The 19,868-nt window shown below is 45.7% G+C and overlaps 3 protein-coding genes across 9 annotated transcripts in view; 1 reads left to right on the top strand and 2 right to left on the bottom strand.

Moving 5' to 3' along the window:
• The window catches only part of LOC120909892 (oocyte zinc finger protein XlCOF8.4-like), a 33,370-nt gene extending 22,511 nt beyond the window's left edge, over positions 1-10,859 (bottom strand). Inside the window, exons 1-7 of one of the 2 annotated variants that reach the window (XM_040321684.1) lie at positions 10,733-10,859; positions 9,787-9,942; positions 7,145-7,300; positions 6,936-7,059; positions 6,718-6,815; positions 5,605-5,725; positions 4,387-4,500 (exon numbers count right to left, since the gene is read on the bottom strand). In XM_040321684.1, the coding sequence (XP_040177618.1) occupies positions 4,387-4,500; positions 5,605-5,725; positions 6,718-6,815; positions 6,936-7,059; positions 7,145-7,300; positions 9,787-9,864 (691 nt within the window). In that variant the 5' untranslated portion in view covers positions 9,865-9,942; positions 10,733-10,859. The other variant, XM_040321685.1, reaches the window with a different exon arrangement.
• Positions 1-19,868, top strand: part of LOC120909855 (zinc finger protein 436-like) — an 865,309-nt gene that overhangs the window by 453,723 nt on the left and 391,718 nt on the right. The window lies entirely within an intron of this gene.
• LOC120909932 (zinc finger protein 239-like) overlaps positions 1-19,868 on the bottom strand; it is a 350,937-nt gene that overhangs the window by 59,427 nt on the left and 271,642 nt on the right. The window lies entirely within an intron of this gene.

Genomic DNA, 19,868 nt, shown 5'->3' with positions numbered 1-19,868 from the left:
CCATTCATGTCAAGACACCAACCGATACAAGGCAACCCCAGCTTCCCCCCCCCCGGGTCTGGACCATAGACCCTTCAAAATCGGGCAGGAAAAGGGACTCAAACAGTTTGCCTCTCTATGTGATACTTCAACTGGTCGTCCTCTACCTTTCGCAAATTTTTGCTCTGCCCCAATCTCATGCTTTTCACTTTTGGCAATGCGTCAACTATCTGAGGGCTAACTGCAATGAGCCCTGTAAATGCTTTTCCTCCAACTTTACCAACCAGCTGCTCTTGGAGGGGTCCTACAGGATCTCGGACATTTACAAATCTTTGATCCACAAAACTACCCCCCCTCTGGCATCCTCATCCGCAGCCAACTGGGGAAGAGACTTCCCGGATGACGACCTGATAAACAAGTTGCTGCAGGGCTTCAACAAAGTCCAACAACTGACCCCGAACGAAATCTGGAAAGAAACCCAACTGAAGATCCTTCACCGGGCTCACATACCCTTCCTTCACTCCCCAAAAGGACCGAATCAGCGCTGAATGCCCCCTATGCCACCAACCTAAACCTTCATTGACACACCGCTTCTGGTCGTGCTCCTACATCTCTACCTTCTGGGACCAGGTGCTGGCTTACATTTTTGGAATTACACTGCTCAAACTGCCTAAAGACCCACTTCTCCTCATCTTTGGTTACTGGGACCCCCTACTACTCCAATGGTCTCGACAAGATGGCTCATCCACCCCTGCCTCCACAAACCCCTGCCTTCTTGTCGCACAAAGGGCTATCTTGAAGATTTGGACCTCTTCTCACCCCCCCCCCCTCCATTACCCAGATCCAACGAGACCTCCTTCTCCTCCTCTATAAAGAACGAGCCACCACAGATTTTAAACGGGATACTTCAAAAGCTCGCTTTCTTTCCATCTGGTAACCTTTTATGTGCTCGATTTTGTCCCCTGAGGACTTAGCTACGTTTTGACCAGTATTCCTTCTCGTACTTTAAATCCCCTCCACCCTCATTCTCGGGAGAGGATGCCTCGCTGGATACCCTTTACACCGCCTCCGATTGATTGTCGCAGGAAGAACGGTTGTCACCCCCTCGATAACGCCCAATGGGTCTTGGTGCTCCCCCCCCCTCCACTTTCGTTTTATTCTTTTCTTGTTTATCGGTATTTATATATTCTGTTACGTTAATCCCTCTTGCAAGTCTAGGCTCTTAGACTTTTACAAGATCCTACCAGTTCTTACCGATTAGGTGACGATGGTCACTATATACCTTCTTGAGATTCATGTGTTTACTATGCCACACTCCGATACGTTTGTTAGATGCTTTGATTACTCTGTTAATAACGTGCTGGCTGCGGGTGCAACTGCCCTTTTCTTTTTGTCATGATTGTTTATCTTTTATATGTTCTATTGGAAAATGTAATAAATACTTTTTGAAAAAAAAAAAAGAGCAAAGAAACCACAGGCATTGCAAAGACATGAATTTGTTAATATTTTGCAGAAATGTGCGAAATAAGATAGACTGTACTAATATAATTAAAATATATGGCCCAGATTCACAAATGAGATACAACGGCGTTTCTCCTGATACGCCGTCGTATCTCTGTTTCTATCTATGCGACTGATTCATAGAATCAGTTACGCATAGATATCCCTAAGATCCGACAGGTGTAATTGTTTTACACTGTCGGATCTTAGGATGCAGTACCGCGGCCGCCGCTGGGGGGAGTTTGCGTCGTAAACCAGCGTCGGGTATGCAAATTAGGAGTTACGGCGGATCCACGACGGATTTTCGCGTTCGCTACGTCGCCGCTAGTCTAGTTTCCCGTCGCAAAGTTAGTCGTTTTTTTTGGTGCCCTAACTTTAGTCAGCAAGCGTATTGCTGTCTAAAGTATGGCCGTCGTTCCCGCGTCGAAATTCAAAATTTAACGTTTAACGTTTGCGTAAGCTGTCCGGGAATACGGAAGTACACTACGCGCGTCGCCGTTCAAAAAAAATGACGTCACGGCGCGCAAAGCACGGCGGGAGTTAAGAAACGGAGCATGCGCAGTAGGTCCGGCGCGGGAGCGCACCTAATTTAAATGGCACACGCCATTTAAATTGGCCCGCCTTGCGCCGGAGTAGTTTTCATCGCAAGTGCTTGGTGAATCAGGCACTTGCGATGAAAAATTGCGGCGGTGTAACGCATCTAGGATACGTTACGCCGCCGCGATTCTACGTGAATCTGGCCCAATATTTTTATCTGTCACGTACATTTATCTCCAGGCAAACTTTGTACAAAAAAATACTGTAATATAATTGGTCCACGAAGGGGTGCCATGTGCCTCCCATGCATGGACAACAAATAAAACCAGTCGATGCCGAAAAATAAATTGTAATCTTGCTAAATGATACTCGCGTTAGTGTCTTGCTGATTACCCGATCGATCGGAGGACTCCTCGTACCCAGAGCAAAAGTAGCGGACCTTACACCTACACCAATGCTAGAAAAGCTGCTGGTGTACTTTTGCGCTCGACGGGCGCATGTCTGGGCGTAGGCGGGCGTATCCCAGGGGTTACGCCGGGCCTAGTTGTGAGCATGAGCAGAGGGGTGCGGGACATACGTCCACGTCACGGCGCATGCGCTGTTTAAGATACGCCGGGCGTAAAGCATTGCACCATGCTTGGACCATCATTTCCATAAGGTCACACCCACTTACACTGGCTTACGCCGACTAAATTACGTTATGCCGGCGCAACGTTGGGAGCATTTGCTTTGTGAATTCCATACTTGCCTCTCTGCGTTGCGTCGGCGTAGCGGAAAAAAATATACGTTACGGCGGCATATATATGCGTCGATGTATGTGAATCCGGGCCTATAAACTTTCAAACAGACTATATAATATACACCGATTTGGGTTATTTTTATGAAAGCAATGTATCGGAATACATTTTGGCCTAAATTTCAGAAAAAAATAAATAAAAATTAAATATATATATATATATATATATATATATATATATATATATATATATATATATATATATATATATATATATATATATATATATATATATAAATTTATTTGCAAAATTTTATAAACAGAAACATTTTTTTTCCCCCAAAACTGTATTTTTTCCAATTATATAGCAAAAAAATTAACTCAGTGGTGAATAAATACCTGAAAAATAAACCTCTGTTTTTTTTAAGATAAAAATTTCTTTGGGTACAGTGTTGCATGACTGAGTATTTGTCATTCAAAGTGTGAAGAGAAAAAGCTGAAATATGGCCTAGACTGAAGGGGGTTGGAGGTGTGCGGAAATATTACATATTTTATCTCCCATTCTGGCAGTTGGCACAGGTCCCTTCACTGAATGCTACAATAGACATTTCATGACGTTTTGTCCCGCGATTTGCCGCGGTAAAATACGCCGCGGTAACATACACAGGAGGGGTGACAACATTGTCAGCTATGGCCGAACGCCGAAAGCCGCCTGAAAAAAGGTCCGGGACTTGTTTTCAGGCCGCAGGCGTACGGCGTTCAGCGTGGAGATGTGAACCAGCTCCATAGCCGACAATGTAAACTCACCCCTCCAGCGTATCAGGGGCTGCTGCGGCGTCGCGCTACAGGCGTATATGCGCCTAGGTGTGAATGGGCACTCAAGAAAAATTACCAAAGACCAGAGTTCAAGTTTAAAAAAGTGAATTACATAAGAGAATCTGTAAGGCCCCTTTCACACGGATGGCTGTGAAATTCAAGATTCCAGGCACAGCGATCAGCTGCATTTGTACAGTGCGATTAGCTGCGGCACGATATTGAACGGGGACCCGACTTAGATCCCTGTCAATACCAGGCATTGTGTTTGGTATGAATCATGAGGGGGAACTCAACGGCAAATTTTAAATAAAAAAACGGCATGGGTTCCCCTCCAGGAGCATACCAGGCCCTTAGGTCTGCTATGGATTTTAAGGGGAGCCCCTTACTCCGAAAAAACGGCATGGGGTTTCCCCCAAAATCCATACCAGACCCTTATCCGAGCACGCAGCCTGGTCGGTCAGGAAAAGAGGTGGGGGGCAAGCGAGTGCCCCCCCCCTCCTGAACCGTACCAGGCCACATACCCTCAACATGGGGGGTGGGTGCCCTGCGGCCCCCCCACCCCAAAGCACCCACCCCCCATGTTGATGAGGACAAGGGCCTCTTCCCGACAACCCTGGCCGTTGGTTTGCGGGCGGGGGGCTTATCGGAATCGCAGGTAACGAAACCGCAGCTAAACACAGTGTGTGAATGGGGAAATAGGAAAGCATTGTGTGCTTTTAGCTGCTGTAGAATCCGCAGCTAAAAGCACCATTCTATCCGTCTGTGTGAAAGGGGCCTAAATCTTGTTTGGATTTTTTTTTTTTTTTTTTTTTCCTTACCGTTACTGATCTCTACAGGAACGTCCTCCTCTTTAATCCTCACAAGTTCTTCCTCCTCTTCCTCCTCCTCCTCATCTTTAATGTATTTGGGAGTGGTTCTGGTGTTTCCGGGGTCTGTGAATAAAAATTAGAGTGAAGCCCCCCTGTACTGAGATGTATGAGAGACCCCAAAGAAAGTGTGTGGGAAAGGTGTGGGGTGGGCATATCTCTTGGCTGGTAACATACAATGACATGATGTGAGGAGGAGAGCCGGGGTCTAATAGAGGCTGATGGCTCCTGACTCCCCCACTGGGCACATACTGTCTCCCCATTACTGTCTACTGACAGATGAGGGGGGAGAAGAAGAGATTGTTGTAGTGACTGAACAAGGAGAATCTGGGACTCGTCTCTGGATTTAGTGATTATTACTAGGGTTGTCCCGATACCGATACTAGTATCGGTATCGGGACCGATTCCGAGTATTTGCGGGAGTACTTGTACTCCCGCAAATGCCCCCAATGCCAGATCCGATACTCGCCCCCCGCCACATCCCCGCTTGGTTAATACGGGCGGGGAACATTACAGCTTTCATTTGAATAGCTGTAGTGATTCGCGCCGCGCATAGACACTCCCCCTTGCTCGGGAGAACTGTCCAATCCCGAGCAAGGTGGAGTGTCTATGCGCGGCGCAAATCACTACAGCTATTCAAATGAAAGCTGTAATGTTCCCTGCCCGTATTAACCAAGAGGCGGTGCAGCAGCATGCAGGTAAGGGGGACATGGCTGCATATATGGGGGGTACATGGATTGGCTGCATATGGGGGGGGACATGGATTGGCTGCATATGGGGGGGGACATGGATTGGCTGCATATGGGGGGGGGACATGGATTGGCTGCATATGGGGGGGTACATGGATTGGCTGCATATGGGGGGGACGTGGCTGCATATGGGGGGGGACATGGCTGCATATGGGGGGGGGGGACATGGCTGCATATGGGGGGGGGGGGACATGGCTGCATATGGGGGGACATGGCTGGATATGGGGGGGACATGGCTGGATATGGGGGGGACATGGCTGCATCTGTGGGGGGACATGGCTGCATCTGTGGGGGGACACGGCTGCATTTGGGGACACATTTAAAAAAAAGTATCGGTATTGGTGAGTACTTGAAAAAAAGTATCGGTACTTGTACTCGGTCCTAAAAAAGTGGTATCGGGACAACACTAGTTATTACTCACCTGTGCTGATCTCTGGAGGATCTTCCTCCTCCTTACATGACTCGTCGCCCATCATATATGGCCCTTCTGATTCATCCATAGTTTCCGTTCCTTGATCAGTCTGGTTGACTTCCAGTGTTACCTACACAAGAAGTAAGATTCCCTTAAATAGGTAACATTTCATGGCAGTATCCATAAACTGCTATCTAGGAGGTAAAAGGTACTCTTTTAAACGGAGGAGGAACTCTCAATTTTTCAGAAAGCCTTTCGGATCATTTCTGGAAAGAGATGTTGTGCCTCAGACATATCACAACAAACAAGGAAGCATTACCTGACTTCTTAGGGTTGCAAGGGCCCATATTAAGGGCCAGATTCACGTAGATGAGCGGCGGCGTAACGTATCGTAGATACGTTACACTGCCGCAATTTTTCATCGCAAGTGCCTGATTCACCAAGCACTTGCGATGAAAACCTACGCCTCTGGTGCAAGGCGGGCCAATTTAAATGGGCGTGTGCCATTTAAATGAGGCGCGCTCCCGCGCCGGACCTACCGCGCATGTGCTCCGTTTCCGAACTCCCGCCGTGCTTTGCGCGCCGTGACGTAATTTTTTCGAACGGCGACGCGCGTAGCGTAATTCCGTATTCCCGGACGGCTTACGCAAACGACGTTATTTTTTAAATTTCGACGCGGGAACGACGGCCATACTTTATACAGCAATACGATTGCTGTGCAAAGTTAAGGCACCAAAAAAAACAACTAACTTTGCGACGGGAAACTAGACTAGCGGCGACGTAGCGAACGCGAAAAAACGTTGGGAATCGCCGTAACTCCTAATCTGCATACCCGACGCTGGTTTGCGACGCAAAATCCCCCCAGCGGCGGCCGCGGTATTGCATCTTAAGATTCGACAGTGTAAAACAATTACGCCTGTCGGATCTTATGGCTATCTATGCGTAACTGATTCTATGAATCAGTCGCATAGATAGAACAACAGATACGACGGCGTATCGGGAGATACGCCGTCGTATCTGCTCTGTGAATCTGGCCCTAAGTTTGTTATGAAGTTTCACCCAGAGGTGCTCTATGGGTCGGCTTGTTAAAATGTTTAATATTCAGTTTTGGATTCCACCTACCTTGTACTCCTGGAGGATCTTCTTACGTTCTGGTGCCACATTCTGGGAATACAGAGGACGGGGACATCTCTCTGGGGGATTTCTCTTACTGGATCCATCTGTAGGAAACACACACTGACTGATCACATTGTTTCTATGTCTTTATATCAGAGGATGTGTATCTAGGGGGATCCTCAATACTCTTCTCTCCTTTACAAGAAATGAAAGTCTCCTCTTACCCGGTGATGTGAGGGGCGGCCGCTTCTCCATCATGACGTCCTTGCAGAAAACCTTGTGTCCTTCTATATACTCCCACACCTCCATGGGATAAGGCACAGAGCTGTCCTCACACCTTATAGGAACCTGACAACACAATGACACCGTCACCATCCAGACACACCCCTTGTCTGTTACTGGATAATGTCCCAGAATTCCCGGCACCGCTCACCTCTCCCGTCAGCAGCTCAATGATTTCATTGGTGACTTCTTCAACCTTCTTGTTGTTCTTTCTTATGGATTGAGATGGGGGGTCTATATTGAGACTCTGTGTCTTCTTCATGTTGGTTGCCACCAAACCATCCGCTAACTTAAAAGCTATATAATTCTATAGTTGAAGCAAAAACACATACAAAGTTATTTGCTGGTGGACTACAAGGTATTAAATTACACTAGAATTACAGCCCATCAACTAAAGTTGTACAATCAAACACCAATTGATCCTCGCATTATCCTTCCCACCTCTCCGGTCAGGTCTGTGTTTTATTAATAGAGATAAGAGTGATGTCATGTGACCTCCCAGAATCCTCCTCACCTCTCCGGTCAGGTCTGCGTTTTATTAACCACTTAACGACCGCTGCATGTACATATACATCCACAGAATGGCACGTACAGGCAGATGCCTTTCCGCGGGTCGGGGGTCCGATCGGGACCCCCCCCCCCCCCGGTACATGCGGCGGTCGGAAATCGTGTGGGAGTGATCCGGGACGACGGCGCGGCTATTCGTTTCTAGCCGCCCCCTCGCGATCACTCCTCGGAGCTGAAGAACGGGGAGAGCCGTATGTAAACACAGCTTCCCCGTTCTTCACTGTGGCGGCTGCATCGATCGAGTGATCCCTTTTATAGGGAGACTCGATCCATGACATCACACCTACAGCCACACCCCCCTACAGTTGTAAACACACACTAGGTGAAACATAACTCCTTCAACGCCCCCTGTGGTTGACTCCCAAACTGCAACTGTCATTTTCACAATAAACAATGCAATTTAAATGCATTTTTTGCTGTGAAAATGACAATGGTCCCAAAAATGTGTCAAAATTGTCCGAAGTGTCCGCCATAATGTCGCAGTCACGAAAAAAAAAGCTGATCGCCGCCATTAGTAGTAAAAAAAAAAAAAAAAAAAAAAAAATGCAATAAAACTATCCCCTATTTTGTAAACGCTATAAATTTTGCGCAAACCAACCGATAAACGATTATTGCGATTTTTTTTTACCAAAAATAAATAGAAGAAGAATACGTATCGGCCTAAACTGAGGAAAAAAAAAATTATATATGTTTTTGGGGGATATTTATTATAGCAAAAAGTAAAAAAAAAATATTTTTTTTCAAAATTATCGCTCTATTTTTGTTTAAAGCGCAAAAAATAAAAACCGCAGATGTGATCAAATACCACCAAAAGAAAGCTCTATTTGTGGGAAAAAAAGGACGTCAATTTTGTTTGGGAGCCACGTCGCACGACCGTGCAATTGTCTGTTAAAGCGACGCAGTCCCGAACTGTAAAAACACCTTGGGTCTTTAGGCAGCATATTGGTCCGGTCCTTAAGTGGTTAATAGAGATAAGAATGATGTCATGTGACCTCCCAGAATCCTCCTCACCTCTCCGGTCAGATCTGTGTTTTACTAAAGCGGTAGTAAACCCCCGTTCTTGTTTTTTTTTTTTAACCTACCTGAAAGGAAAAAGCTATAATGAAGCTAGTATGCACCGCATACTAGCTTATTATGAAATACTTACCTTGGAACGAGGTGTAGGGAACTTACCTGTTCCACGCTGAGGGAGATGTCATCTTGCCTCGGTGTGTCTTCCGGGTATCGCCGCTCCAGCGCTCTGAGTGGCTGGAGCGGCGATGTCGTTACTCCCGCGCATGCGCGCGGGAGACTTCTTGCCGGCAAGGTCCGTCCGGAGGGCCTTTAGCCGTCGATCCCCGCTGCGCATGCGCCACTGCAGTCAGCAGCGCATTGCGAGGGGAATATCTCCTAAACCGTTCAGGTTTAGGAAACATTGGCCCAGATTCAGGTACATTTGCGCTTTATTTGCGGAGGCACAGGGCAACGATTTTGCCCTGCGCCCCCGCAAATATTTTGCGCTGCCCTTGATTCACGGAGCAGTAGCTCCGTAAATTGCGAGGGCGCGCCAGCAAAATTGCCCGGCGTAATGCGCGCAATGTAAATGATCCCGCCGGGGGCTGGGGATCATTTAAATTAGGTGCGCTCCCGCGCCGAGTGTAGAGCGCATGCTCCGTCGGGAAACTTTCGCAAGGACGTCATTTGCTTCAAAGTGAACGTGAATGGCGTCCAGCGCCATTCACGATTCACTTACGCAAACTACGTAGATTTTAACGTGGGTATCCTATAGCATTGGCTGTGCCCGCTATTAGGATGTGTAACCTTACGCGTAAACCCGACGTACGCAAACTACGGAATTTGCGTACGCAGGGCTCGCGCAACGTTGTGAATCAGTGTTAGTATGCAATTTGCATACTATACACAGATCACAATGGGAGCGGCCAACGCAAGAATGCAGCCTAAAATCTGCGTGGCATAAGAGCCTTATGCCACGCAGATTTTAGGCTGCAGTCGGCGTAGCGATGTTCCTGAATCAGGAGCATTCGCTACGCCGGAGCAAGTAAGCAATTGCGCTGTGTAACCTATGGTTACACAGGCGCAATTGCTTCTTGAATCTGGCCCATTCTTTATACCTACAGGTAAGCTTTATTATAGGCTTACCTGTAGGTAAAAGTGGAAGTACAGAGTATACTACCACTTTAATAGAGATAAGAGTGATGTCATGTGACCTCCCAGAATCCTCCTCACCTCTCCGGTCAGCAGGTAGATGATCTCCAGGGTGAGGTTTAGTATCCTCTCTGTGGTGTGACTCCGATTCTTCTCCATCCTTGGTTAGCTGATCTATTTAATGGCCTTACCTTGTAAATGGTTTTGCCTTCAACTAATGTTTAATTATCGTGTTGGCTGAAATGAAAAAAAAAACATGAAAATAAACGATCAGATTTGAAGTGGAACTAAACCCATCAATTTAACCGTTTCTCAAAACAGATTCATTCATGGCATGCGATGGATGACAACTGTCACAGCTGCTTCTGCTCTGAGCCGAAAACTTTCAAGCCATCCAATGCCTGGTGTCATAACTGATTACATGTGCAGCACCATGGCAACTGCAGATCAAACAGAGGCCAAGATGGCAGCTTCCTTGACTGTCAAGGAGAAGAGGGTTTAGTTCCACTTTAAGTTTAGATGGCATTGTAGAATCAATAACCCAGAACAGAAAGCGATATGGTGGAAACCCTCCTAACGAAGAGGATATTTTCACTACGGATTGAGCGGATGATAAATCATTACAGAACAAGAACAGAATGGCGCTAATATGCCAGGATGGGAGTGGTTAAGAATACCTGCTACCCGTCAGCATCACTAAAGGCTTCACTACAAAAGGGCGATACTGAATCCTGTAGCAGGGGGCGTCAGCTTCCGGCACCACGCCACGCCTGAGCGTTCCTGCACTATGTACCTTTTAGGCGTCGTATGTATAAAAAACCGCCATTTATGAGTCAGGAACACCCGTAAATACACTGTATAATTATATTTACCTCTATAGACACCCCAATACGGCTAATTCCTCCAATACTAAGCCTGCTGACCCCTGACTACAGATTTCATGTGACCTGGCCTAAAACATCACGTGACCACCAGTCAACACAGAGTGCTGAGCCCCCCTTCTCTCATAATAACAAGACATTATTACCTCCTCCTCAGTGGGAACACACTCTCCAATCTTATCTTACATCCATCCCCCCCCCACAGGAAGTTCCCAGTCCGCCAATCTCTTTTTGATATACGACAAAATGGCGACTTACTGCAGTGAGGACACTTTTGTTTTTCGTAGAAATAAACATTGCAACCTTAAGCCGTTGTAGGTTACAAGAGAGCGCTGAGCGTTTACTGCAATTCGCTAGCCTTTCTATCAGTTTTTATTCCAAAAAAATGAAAACGTCTGCCCGAAAATGAAACAAGATGCCGGCGACAACAAAATGGCCGCCGAAATTCCTGTAAGAACACGTCTGAAGGAGCGGGCGTCGCTACAGCCAACGAGAAGTGTTTGTTCAGCTGTGGAACGCACAGCGCGGAAGTGTAGGTGGCGCAGACCGGAAGTGGGAGGAGAAATGGTGATGGTAATGATAGAGAGCGCGGATGGTGAGGGCTGAGGAGGTTGTACATGGGTTATAACGTGCTCACTGACACTGCTAGACTTCTAGCAATTTACATATCATTATTATTATGTTGAATAAGGAATATGATACATAACTCAAATATACACACACTATATATATTATGTGGGTTTAATATTATATGTATATACAGTTTACATTATTATTGAGTAAGGAATATGTTTTATAAAAAGAAAAAAAAACATACTGTGTATATATATATATATATATATATATATATATATATATACACACACATATATACACACACACACACACACACACACACACACACATATATATATATATATATATATATATATATATATAATGTTTTATATATCATATTTCTTATGCAATGATAAAAGATTATTTTATTGAGGTAATCCATTTACCGATTGCCAACCAGCGCACAACGATGTACGTCTGCGCGGCTGTGCAAATGGGCCTCCCCTTTAAATCGTGGGCTAGTGTGCGCCGTGTGAGCATGGATCAGTGTTGCCAACCTACCAGATTGAAATTTACTGGCACGACACCTGAAATTTACTGTGGATAAAGTGACAAGTGCTTTTGCGCTAAAATGGATCCTAAATGAGTGAATCCACCAAAAATATATAGTGCAGCAAAACCTAATTATGTTTACATGACATAAAACAGGAATATAAATAGATGGTGATTCTGCGCAACATATCACACTAATGGAATAGTGATATCACATAAGCAAGATAAATGTAAGAGCTGACAAATAATCAGCATATAGTATTAAATGCAAAGAGAATAGTGAGTCCAAATATAAATATATATATACTCAAATAGTGAATAGTGAGTCCAAAATATATAATACTCATAAGGCGAATGTGCAAAAATATATAAAGAATATTGTGCAAAAAAAACGGAATGGAAGTTCAATCCCAATAGTAAACACAAATCAGCTGTCAGGGCATATATTCTGAATGCACTGGATGAAGGTGAGCACCAGCTCTATGGTGTGAGTGCACGGCCGTGCGATAGAAGATAAACCAGATCCCTGGCTGAGCTCCCGGGACTCTTACCTCTCAGCCCTCCTAAATGGGCATTGATGTACAGGTCACTCGCAGCCTTCTATGGGTGGTCCCTGATGTTTCCAATCTTGATCTGATGGATCCTTCCTTAATTGGGACAGATGCTCCTCGAAACCAGATGGATGATGTGGGTTATAAGAGAGAGAGAGAGGGGACTCCCATAGTGAGGTAACGTTTGGTGCAGGTAAAATATGTTTATTGAGGAAAAACCTGCACTTACATTAAAAGAAAAATAAAAGTGCAACGAGGAAACAAACAAGCGGCGTTTGAATCGCCAGCTTACGTCACTCCGGGTGTACGTCCTCCAATTCCTACGCGTTACGACACCACGTGTCTTCGTCTGGGGATTCCCCAGACGAAGACACGTGGTGTCGTAACGCGTAGGAATTGGAGGACGTACACCCGGAGTGACGTAAGCTGGCGATTCAAACGCCGCTTGTTTGTTTCCTCGTTGCACTTTTATTTTTCTTTTAATGTAAGTGCAGGTTTTTCCTCAATAAACATATTTTACCTGCACCAAACGTTACCTCACTATGGGAGTCCCCTCTCTCTCTCTCTTATAACCCACATCATCCATCTGGTTTCGAGGAGCATCTGTCCCAATTAAGGAAGGATCCATCAGATCAAGATTGGAAACATCAGGGACCACCCATAGAAGGCTGCGAGTGACCTGTACATCAATGCCCATTTAGGAGGGCTGAGAGGTAAGAGTCCCGGGAGCTCAGCCAGGGATCTGGTTTATCTTCTATCGCATGGCCGTGCACTCACACCATAGAGCTGGTGCTCACCTTCATCCAGTGCATTCAGAATATCTGCCCTGACAGCTGATTTGTGTTTACTATTGGGATTGAACTTCCATTCCGTTTTTTTTGCACAATATTCTTTATATATTTTTGCACATTCGCCTTATGAGTATTATATATTTTGGACTCACTATTCACTATTTGAGTATATATATATTTATATTTGGACTCACTATTCTCTTTGCATTTAATACTATATGCTGATTATTTGTCAGCTCTTACATTTAACCTGAAATTTACTGGCGCAGCCACTTTTTTACTGGCATTTCACAAAAGTTACTAAATTACATTTTTAGGTGCAAAATTTCAGTATTTGGGCTACACACAAGTACGCTGGGCAAATAGCAATGCGATTTAAGGTAGATATTAAGGTAAAAAAAACAATTTTTGTTATTTTCGATATAATAAGGGCAAATTATTTAGTCACATCGCCCCCTGCCTCCATCCCCCTCTGCCACCAACACCCAATTCACCCCCCTCTGCGGTGCCACAATCTCCCCCTGCCTCCACCCCCTCTACGGTGCCACCAACAACCCCTGTCTCCATCACCCACCTTCTGTGGTGCCACCATCCCCCTCTGCGGTGCCACCAACAACCCCTGCCTCCAATCACCCCCTGCTACTAACACCCCCTGCCTCCAATCTCCCCCTGCCTCCATTGCCCACTGCCTCCATCCCCCTCTGCCACCAACACCCAATTCACCCCCCTCTGCGGTGCCACAATCTCCCCCTGCCTCCAATCGTCCCCTGCCTCCACCCCCTCTACGGTGCCACCAACAACCCCTGCCTCCAATCTCCCACTGCCTCCAATCTCCCCCTGCCTACATCCCCCTCTGTGTTGCCACCGCAGCCACCATCACCCCCTGCCTTTAATCTCCATGTGCAGTTCCAAGCCAAACCGATCTCGGCTATTTTTACTGGCACATTCCCGCAACCACGGACATTTACGAACGGGGGAAAAAAGTGCCCGTTTTTACGAACTGTCCGTAAAAATATGGACGGTTGGCAACACTGGCATGGATCCCGCTGACTCGAAATCTGATAGTGTGGGGCTTCCAGATTTTCCAGCTGATAAGGAAAATAGGCACCTCATGGACACTGGCAGATATAGACCCCTACACTCTTCAGCTGCAATTGGTTGGTTAACCCTAAAAATAAGCTAAAACTTGACTTTCCCAACTCGTTCTTACACATTCAAAGGGATGTCCCTTACTAGACTTTCTACACTCTTCGAGGACCTAAAAAGTCTATCGCTGAAGTCCGATGACAGTTGATCTAGGACAGAATCCAATTGGTCTATCTATTAACCACTTAAGCCCCGGACCATATTGCTGCCTAAAGACCCAAGGGGTTTTTACAGTTCGGGACTGCGTCACTTTAACAGACAATTGCGCGGTCGTGCGACGTGGCTCCCAAACAAAATTGGCGTCCTTTTTTCCCCACAAATGGAGATTTCTTTTGGTGGTATTTGATCACCTCTGCGGTTTTAATTTTTTGCGCTATAAACAAAAATAGAGCGACAATTTTGAAAAAAATGCAATATTTTTTACTTTTTGCTGTAATAAATATCCCCCAAAAACATATATAATTTTTTTTTCCTCAGTTTAGGCCGATACGTATTCTTCTACCTATTTTTGGTAAAAAAAAAACGCAATAATCGTTTATCGGTTGGTTTGCGCAAAATTTATAGCGTTTACAAAATAGGGGATAGTTTTTTTGCATTTTTATTTTTTTTATTTTTTTTTACTACTAATGGCGGCGATCAGCGATTTTTTTCGTGACTGCGACATTATGGCGGACACTTTGGACAATTTTGACACATTTTTGGGACTATTGTCATTTTCACAGCAAAAAATGCATTTAAATTGCATTGTTTATTGTGAAAATGACAGTTGCAGTTTGGGAGTTAAACACAGGGGGCGCTGTAACATTTAGGGATCACTGTGTATGTGTTTACTAGTGTAGGGGGGTGTTGCTGTAGGATTGACAACATCGATCGAGTCTTCCCTATATAAGGGATCACCCGATCGATGCGCCGCCACAGTGAAGCACGGGGAAGCCGTGTTTACACACGGCTCTCCCCGTTCTTCAGCTCCGGGGAGCGACCGCGACGGAGCGGCTAAAAACAAATAGCCGCGCCGTCGTCCCGGATCGCTCCCTGAGCGGACCCGACCTCCGCATGTATCGGGGGGGGGGGGGTCCCGATCGGACCCCCCACCCACGTCTAGGCAGGGACGTACAGGTACGTACATGTGCCTGTCTGTGCCATTCTGCTGACGTATATGTACATGAGGAGGTCGGGAAGTGGTTAATATCAACCAAATACCATTAACCAGGCTGGACCATAGGTACCATGGACATATTTTCTTTTGTGACCCTGATATCTCTACACCTTTTTACCACCTTTACCGACTACTCAAAGGAAACTCCAGATTCTTAGGGTGCAGAGTTTTTATTTATTTTTTGTTCCTGTTCTGTAAATGTATTCTCCTGATCACAGGAGGTATAGTATAACTGTGGAACGATGGAGTCTAGATCATAGATGTTGGTACTACCAAAATGTTCCCTGATGCCATGATCCCACCACACAGCACATTGTTGTTTTATATCTCCCTAAGGTTAAGCTTTAACCACTTCCCGCCCGGCCTATGGCCGATTTACGTCCGGGAAGTGGTTATGAAATCCTGACAGGACGTTCTAGAACGTCCTGCAGGATTTCATGCCGCGCGCGCCCGTGGGGGCGCGCATCGCGGCGATCGGTGATGCGGGGTGTCAGTCTGACACCCTGCATCTCCGATCTCGGTAAAGAGCCTCCGGCGGAGACTCTTTACCACGTGATCAGCCGTGTCCAACCACGGCTGATCACGATGTAAACAGGAAGAGCCGTCGATGGCTCTTCCTCACTCGCGTCTGACAGACGCGAGTAGAGGATAGCCGATCGGCGGCTCTCCTGACAGGGGGGGTTAGCGCCCCCCCTCGGATCGCCACACTGGACCACCAGGGATGCCCACCCTGGAGCACCAGGGTGGGCAAAAAAAAAAAAAAATGACAGAAAAAAAAAAAAAAAAAAAAAAGTCTAAAAAATAAATAAAAAAAAAGCATAAAGAAAAAAAAAAAGATGACAGTCAGTGCCCACAAATGGGCACTGACTGGCAACCTGGCAAAAATCAGTGCTGCCACCCCAGTGTCCATCAGCGCCACCCCAGTGTCCATCAGTGCCACCCCAGTGTCCATCAGTGCCACCCCACAGTGCCCATCCATGCCCAGTGCCCACCTATCAGTGCCCATCTGTGCCACCCATAAGTATCCATCAGTGCCGCCCATGAGTGCCCATCTGTGCCGCCTATGAGTGCCCAGTGCCGCCCATGAGTGCCCATCAGTGCCGCCTATGTGTGCCCATCAGTGCCGCCTATGTGTGCCCATCAGTGCCGCCTATGTGTGCCCATCAGTGCCGCCTATGTGTGCCCATCAGTGCCGCCTATGTGTGCCCATCAGTGTCGCATACCAGCGCCGCCAATCAGTGCCACCTCATCTGTGCCCGTCAGTACTACCTCATCGATGTCCATCAGTGCCATCTCATCGGTGCCCATTAGTGCCGCCATATCAGTGCCCGTAATTGAAAGAGAAAACTTATTTACAAAAAAATTAACAGAAAAAAATAAAAACGTAATTTTTTTTCCAAATTTTCAGCCTTTTTTTAGTTGTTGCGCAAAAAAAAAAAATCGCAGAGGTGATCAAATACCACCAAAAGAAAGCTCTATTTGTGGGGAAAAAAGGACGCCAATTTTGTTTGGGTACAGTGTAGCATGACCGCGCAATTGCCATTCAAAGTGCGACAGTGCTGAAAGCTGAAAATTGGCTTGGGCGGGAAGGTGCGTAAGTACCTGGTATGGAAGTGGTTAAAATTATTGAAAACTGACCTTCATGTTTAAAGTGATCCTGCTGCAATAGCTTGACCTTTGACAAATTTGGCATGTCATGCATGATAATACAATTCCATCTAGAATCTGGAGTTAGAAAATCCCTCTCCCATAGAAACTGATGTTGAAAGGAAGTAGAAAGAAAGGGAATACTACCTACACCAGGGGTGCCCAACCATTTGAATAGCGAGGGCCACTTAAGCAACTTGGTAACCAGTCGTGGGCCACAATGAGCGAGGGCGTGCGGATGACAGGTCACGGCTACTCTATGGGCCCTCCGATCTGCCCAGGTGGAAGGGGACAAATTCCCTTCTGTTTTTTGGATTGGAGGTAGGCGAGCGTAAATGGACATCTGTCGCTCTGTAGAGGTGAATTGAGGGTCCCATTTGGTCGGGCTGATCATGTGAAAAGGGCCTAATACTGCTTTCAACTGATGTGCTGCGGTTTGCCCACACTGTGGGTCCAGCGTAGTGCACCTGTGTCTATCCTGCGGGTTAGCTGAACTTTGCCATAGACTCCTTCTGTGGCAAAGCCGGCGCTGTAGAGGAAACATCAGCTTATGGGGCTCTGGTCCGCAGCCGCTTTCTTCCTCTACCACCAGCTTCATTCACAACACACATGCTGTGGTATGGCAAATCGGCAACCTGCGATCTGGGCTTACCAACCCGCTATTCCAGAGCAGGAGGTCGCGGGCCACATCAGAGGGCTCCGTGGGCCACATGTGGCCCCCGGGCCACTGGTTGGCCACCCCTGACCTAAACTTTCTAAATAAAATGCCAAAAGCACACACTGCCAGATGGGACTCCACAGGAGCAAGGAAGACTCTGCAGAGGCAACTTCTTAAGGACAAAGTGGGACCTGCCAGAAGGGATTCCACAAGACCAAGATTTGCACTCAAAACAGAACACAACCCTGAAGGCAGTATGATAAGGGCATATGGTTAGTGAACTGCACCCATAAACAGAGTTGGCAAGAATGATGGTATACTGCAACTCAGACTGGTGCACACAAACACTAGAAGCACAAGGATGAGCAGGATTCCTTCCATCCAAACACCTGGGGTGTCCCTGAGGTTTGATAGACACGGCAAACCTGCCTAACCTTTATGAGTTTAACCACTTGCTTACTGGGCACATATACCCCCTTCCTGCCCAGGCGAAATTTCAGCTTCCGGCACTGCGTCGCTTTAACTGACAATTGCGCGGTCGTACGATGTGGGTCCCAAACAAAATTGACGTCCTTTTTTACAAAAAAAATGGAGCTTTCTTTTGGCGTTATTTGATCGCCTGTGCGGTTTTAAATTTGTGCTATAAACAAAAAAAAGAGCGGCAATTTTGAAAAAAAAATAAAAATATTTATATATATATATATATATATATAAAAAATAATAACTATATATATATATATATAATAAATATCCCATTTTTTTTTCTCAGTTTAGGCCGATACGTATTCTTCTACATATTTTTGGTAAAAAAATAAAAAATCGCAATAAGCGTATGGTGACTGGTTTGCGCAAAAGTTATAGCGCCTACAAAATAGGGGACATATATATTATTATTATTTTTTTACTAGTAATGGCGGCGATCTACGATTTTTATTGGGACTGCGACATTATGGCGGACATATTGGACACTTTTGACACATTTTTGGGACCATTCACATTTATACAGTGAACAGTGCTATAAATATGCAGGGAAGGGTTTAACACCAGGAGGAAGGGGTTAAATGTGTACCCTGGGAGTGATTCTTACTGTGGGGGGAGGGGACTGACCTTGGGAGGTGACCGATCTGTGTCCCTATGTACAAGGGACACAGCATCGGTCTTCTCACCCCGACAGGACGCGGCATTTGGGATAAATAGGAATGCAAACTATGAGCCAGGTCTACTGGTCTAACATCCGTACTTGATCTCATAAATGCTCTTTTTATAATGAATGGGCACAAATTCTCACAGACACACCCCCAACATCTTGTGAAAAGTCTTCACAGAAGACTGGAGGCTTTTATATTCACAATCATATACTAAAGCCGATGATTTTGAAATGTGATTTGCATTTTTTTTTTTTTAACAGAAGGAAGATTTGCATTTTTTTAACACGTGTTTTGTATTTATTTTACTAAAAAGGTAGTTGATGCTTGGAATAAACATCCAGCAGAGGCAGGAAGTCAGTAAACAGTAAGTGGCTTCAAACATGCTTGGGACAAATATAGATCTATACTCGGACTAAAGTAAAAAAAATAAAAATAATTACTGTATATACTCGAGTATAAGCCGACCCGAATATAAGCAGAGGCACCTAATTTTACCACAAAAAAAATGGGAAAACGTATTGACTCAAGTATAAGCCTAGGGTGTCCATCTGCATGCCTCACTGTGTCCATGCCTCACTGCGCCCATGACTAGACTGACGTTTAAAGTGGAGTTCCACCCATTAATATAACATTACATCAGTAGTTTTAAAAAAATGTCATTAGTCCTTTAAGAAAAAAAACATTTTTTTTAGATGCCTTCAAAGTGTTGTTGCTAGGCAGAATAGTTAATCTTCCCTCTTCCTGCACCTAGGTGCTTAATGCTTCCTAACCTACACCGCACAGACTCCTGGGAATGTAGTGGGTGTAACTTTCCAGGAGTCTGTGCACTCCCCAGTCTCGAAGAATCACGTGACTTAGGTTTCAGCACCTGTACTGTCCATTACACTGCTTGTGCAGCACTGAGCATGTGGGAGATCTGCAAGGCTGAAATCAAGGAAGTCATACAGTCTGGCTTCATGATGCCCACACTTAAGATGGCCCCAGTCAATTTCTATTTTATAAAGTGTCTAAATGCTGTAACAACGTAACAAAACGGACCTTGGTTTACAGACTAACTTTACTAGAATACATTAAG

This window comes from Rana temporaria, chromosome 8 (genome assembly GCF_905171775.1).
Source record: "Rana temporaria chromosome 8, aRanTem1.1, whole genome shotgun sequence".
NCBI lineage: Eukaryota > Metazoa > Chordata > Amphibia > Anura > Ranidae > Rana > Rana temporaria.
Note: the sequence above shows the minus strand (reverse complement) of the source record. Positions and strands in the feature narration are given on the sequence as shown.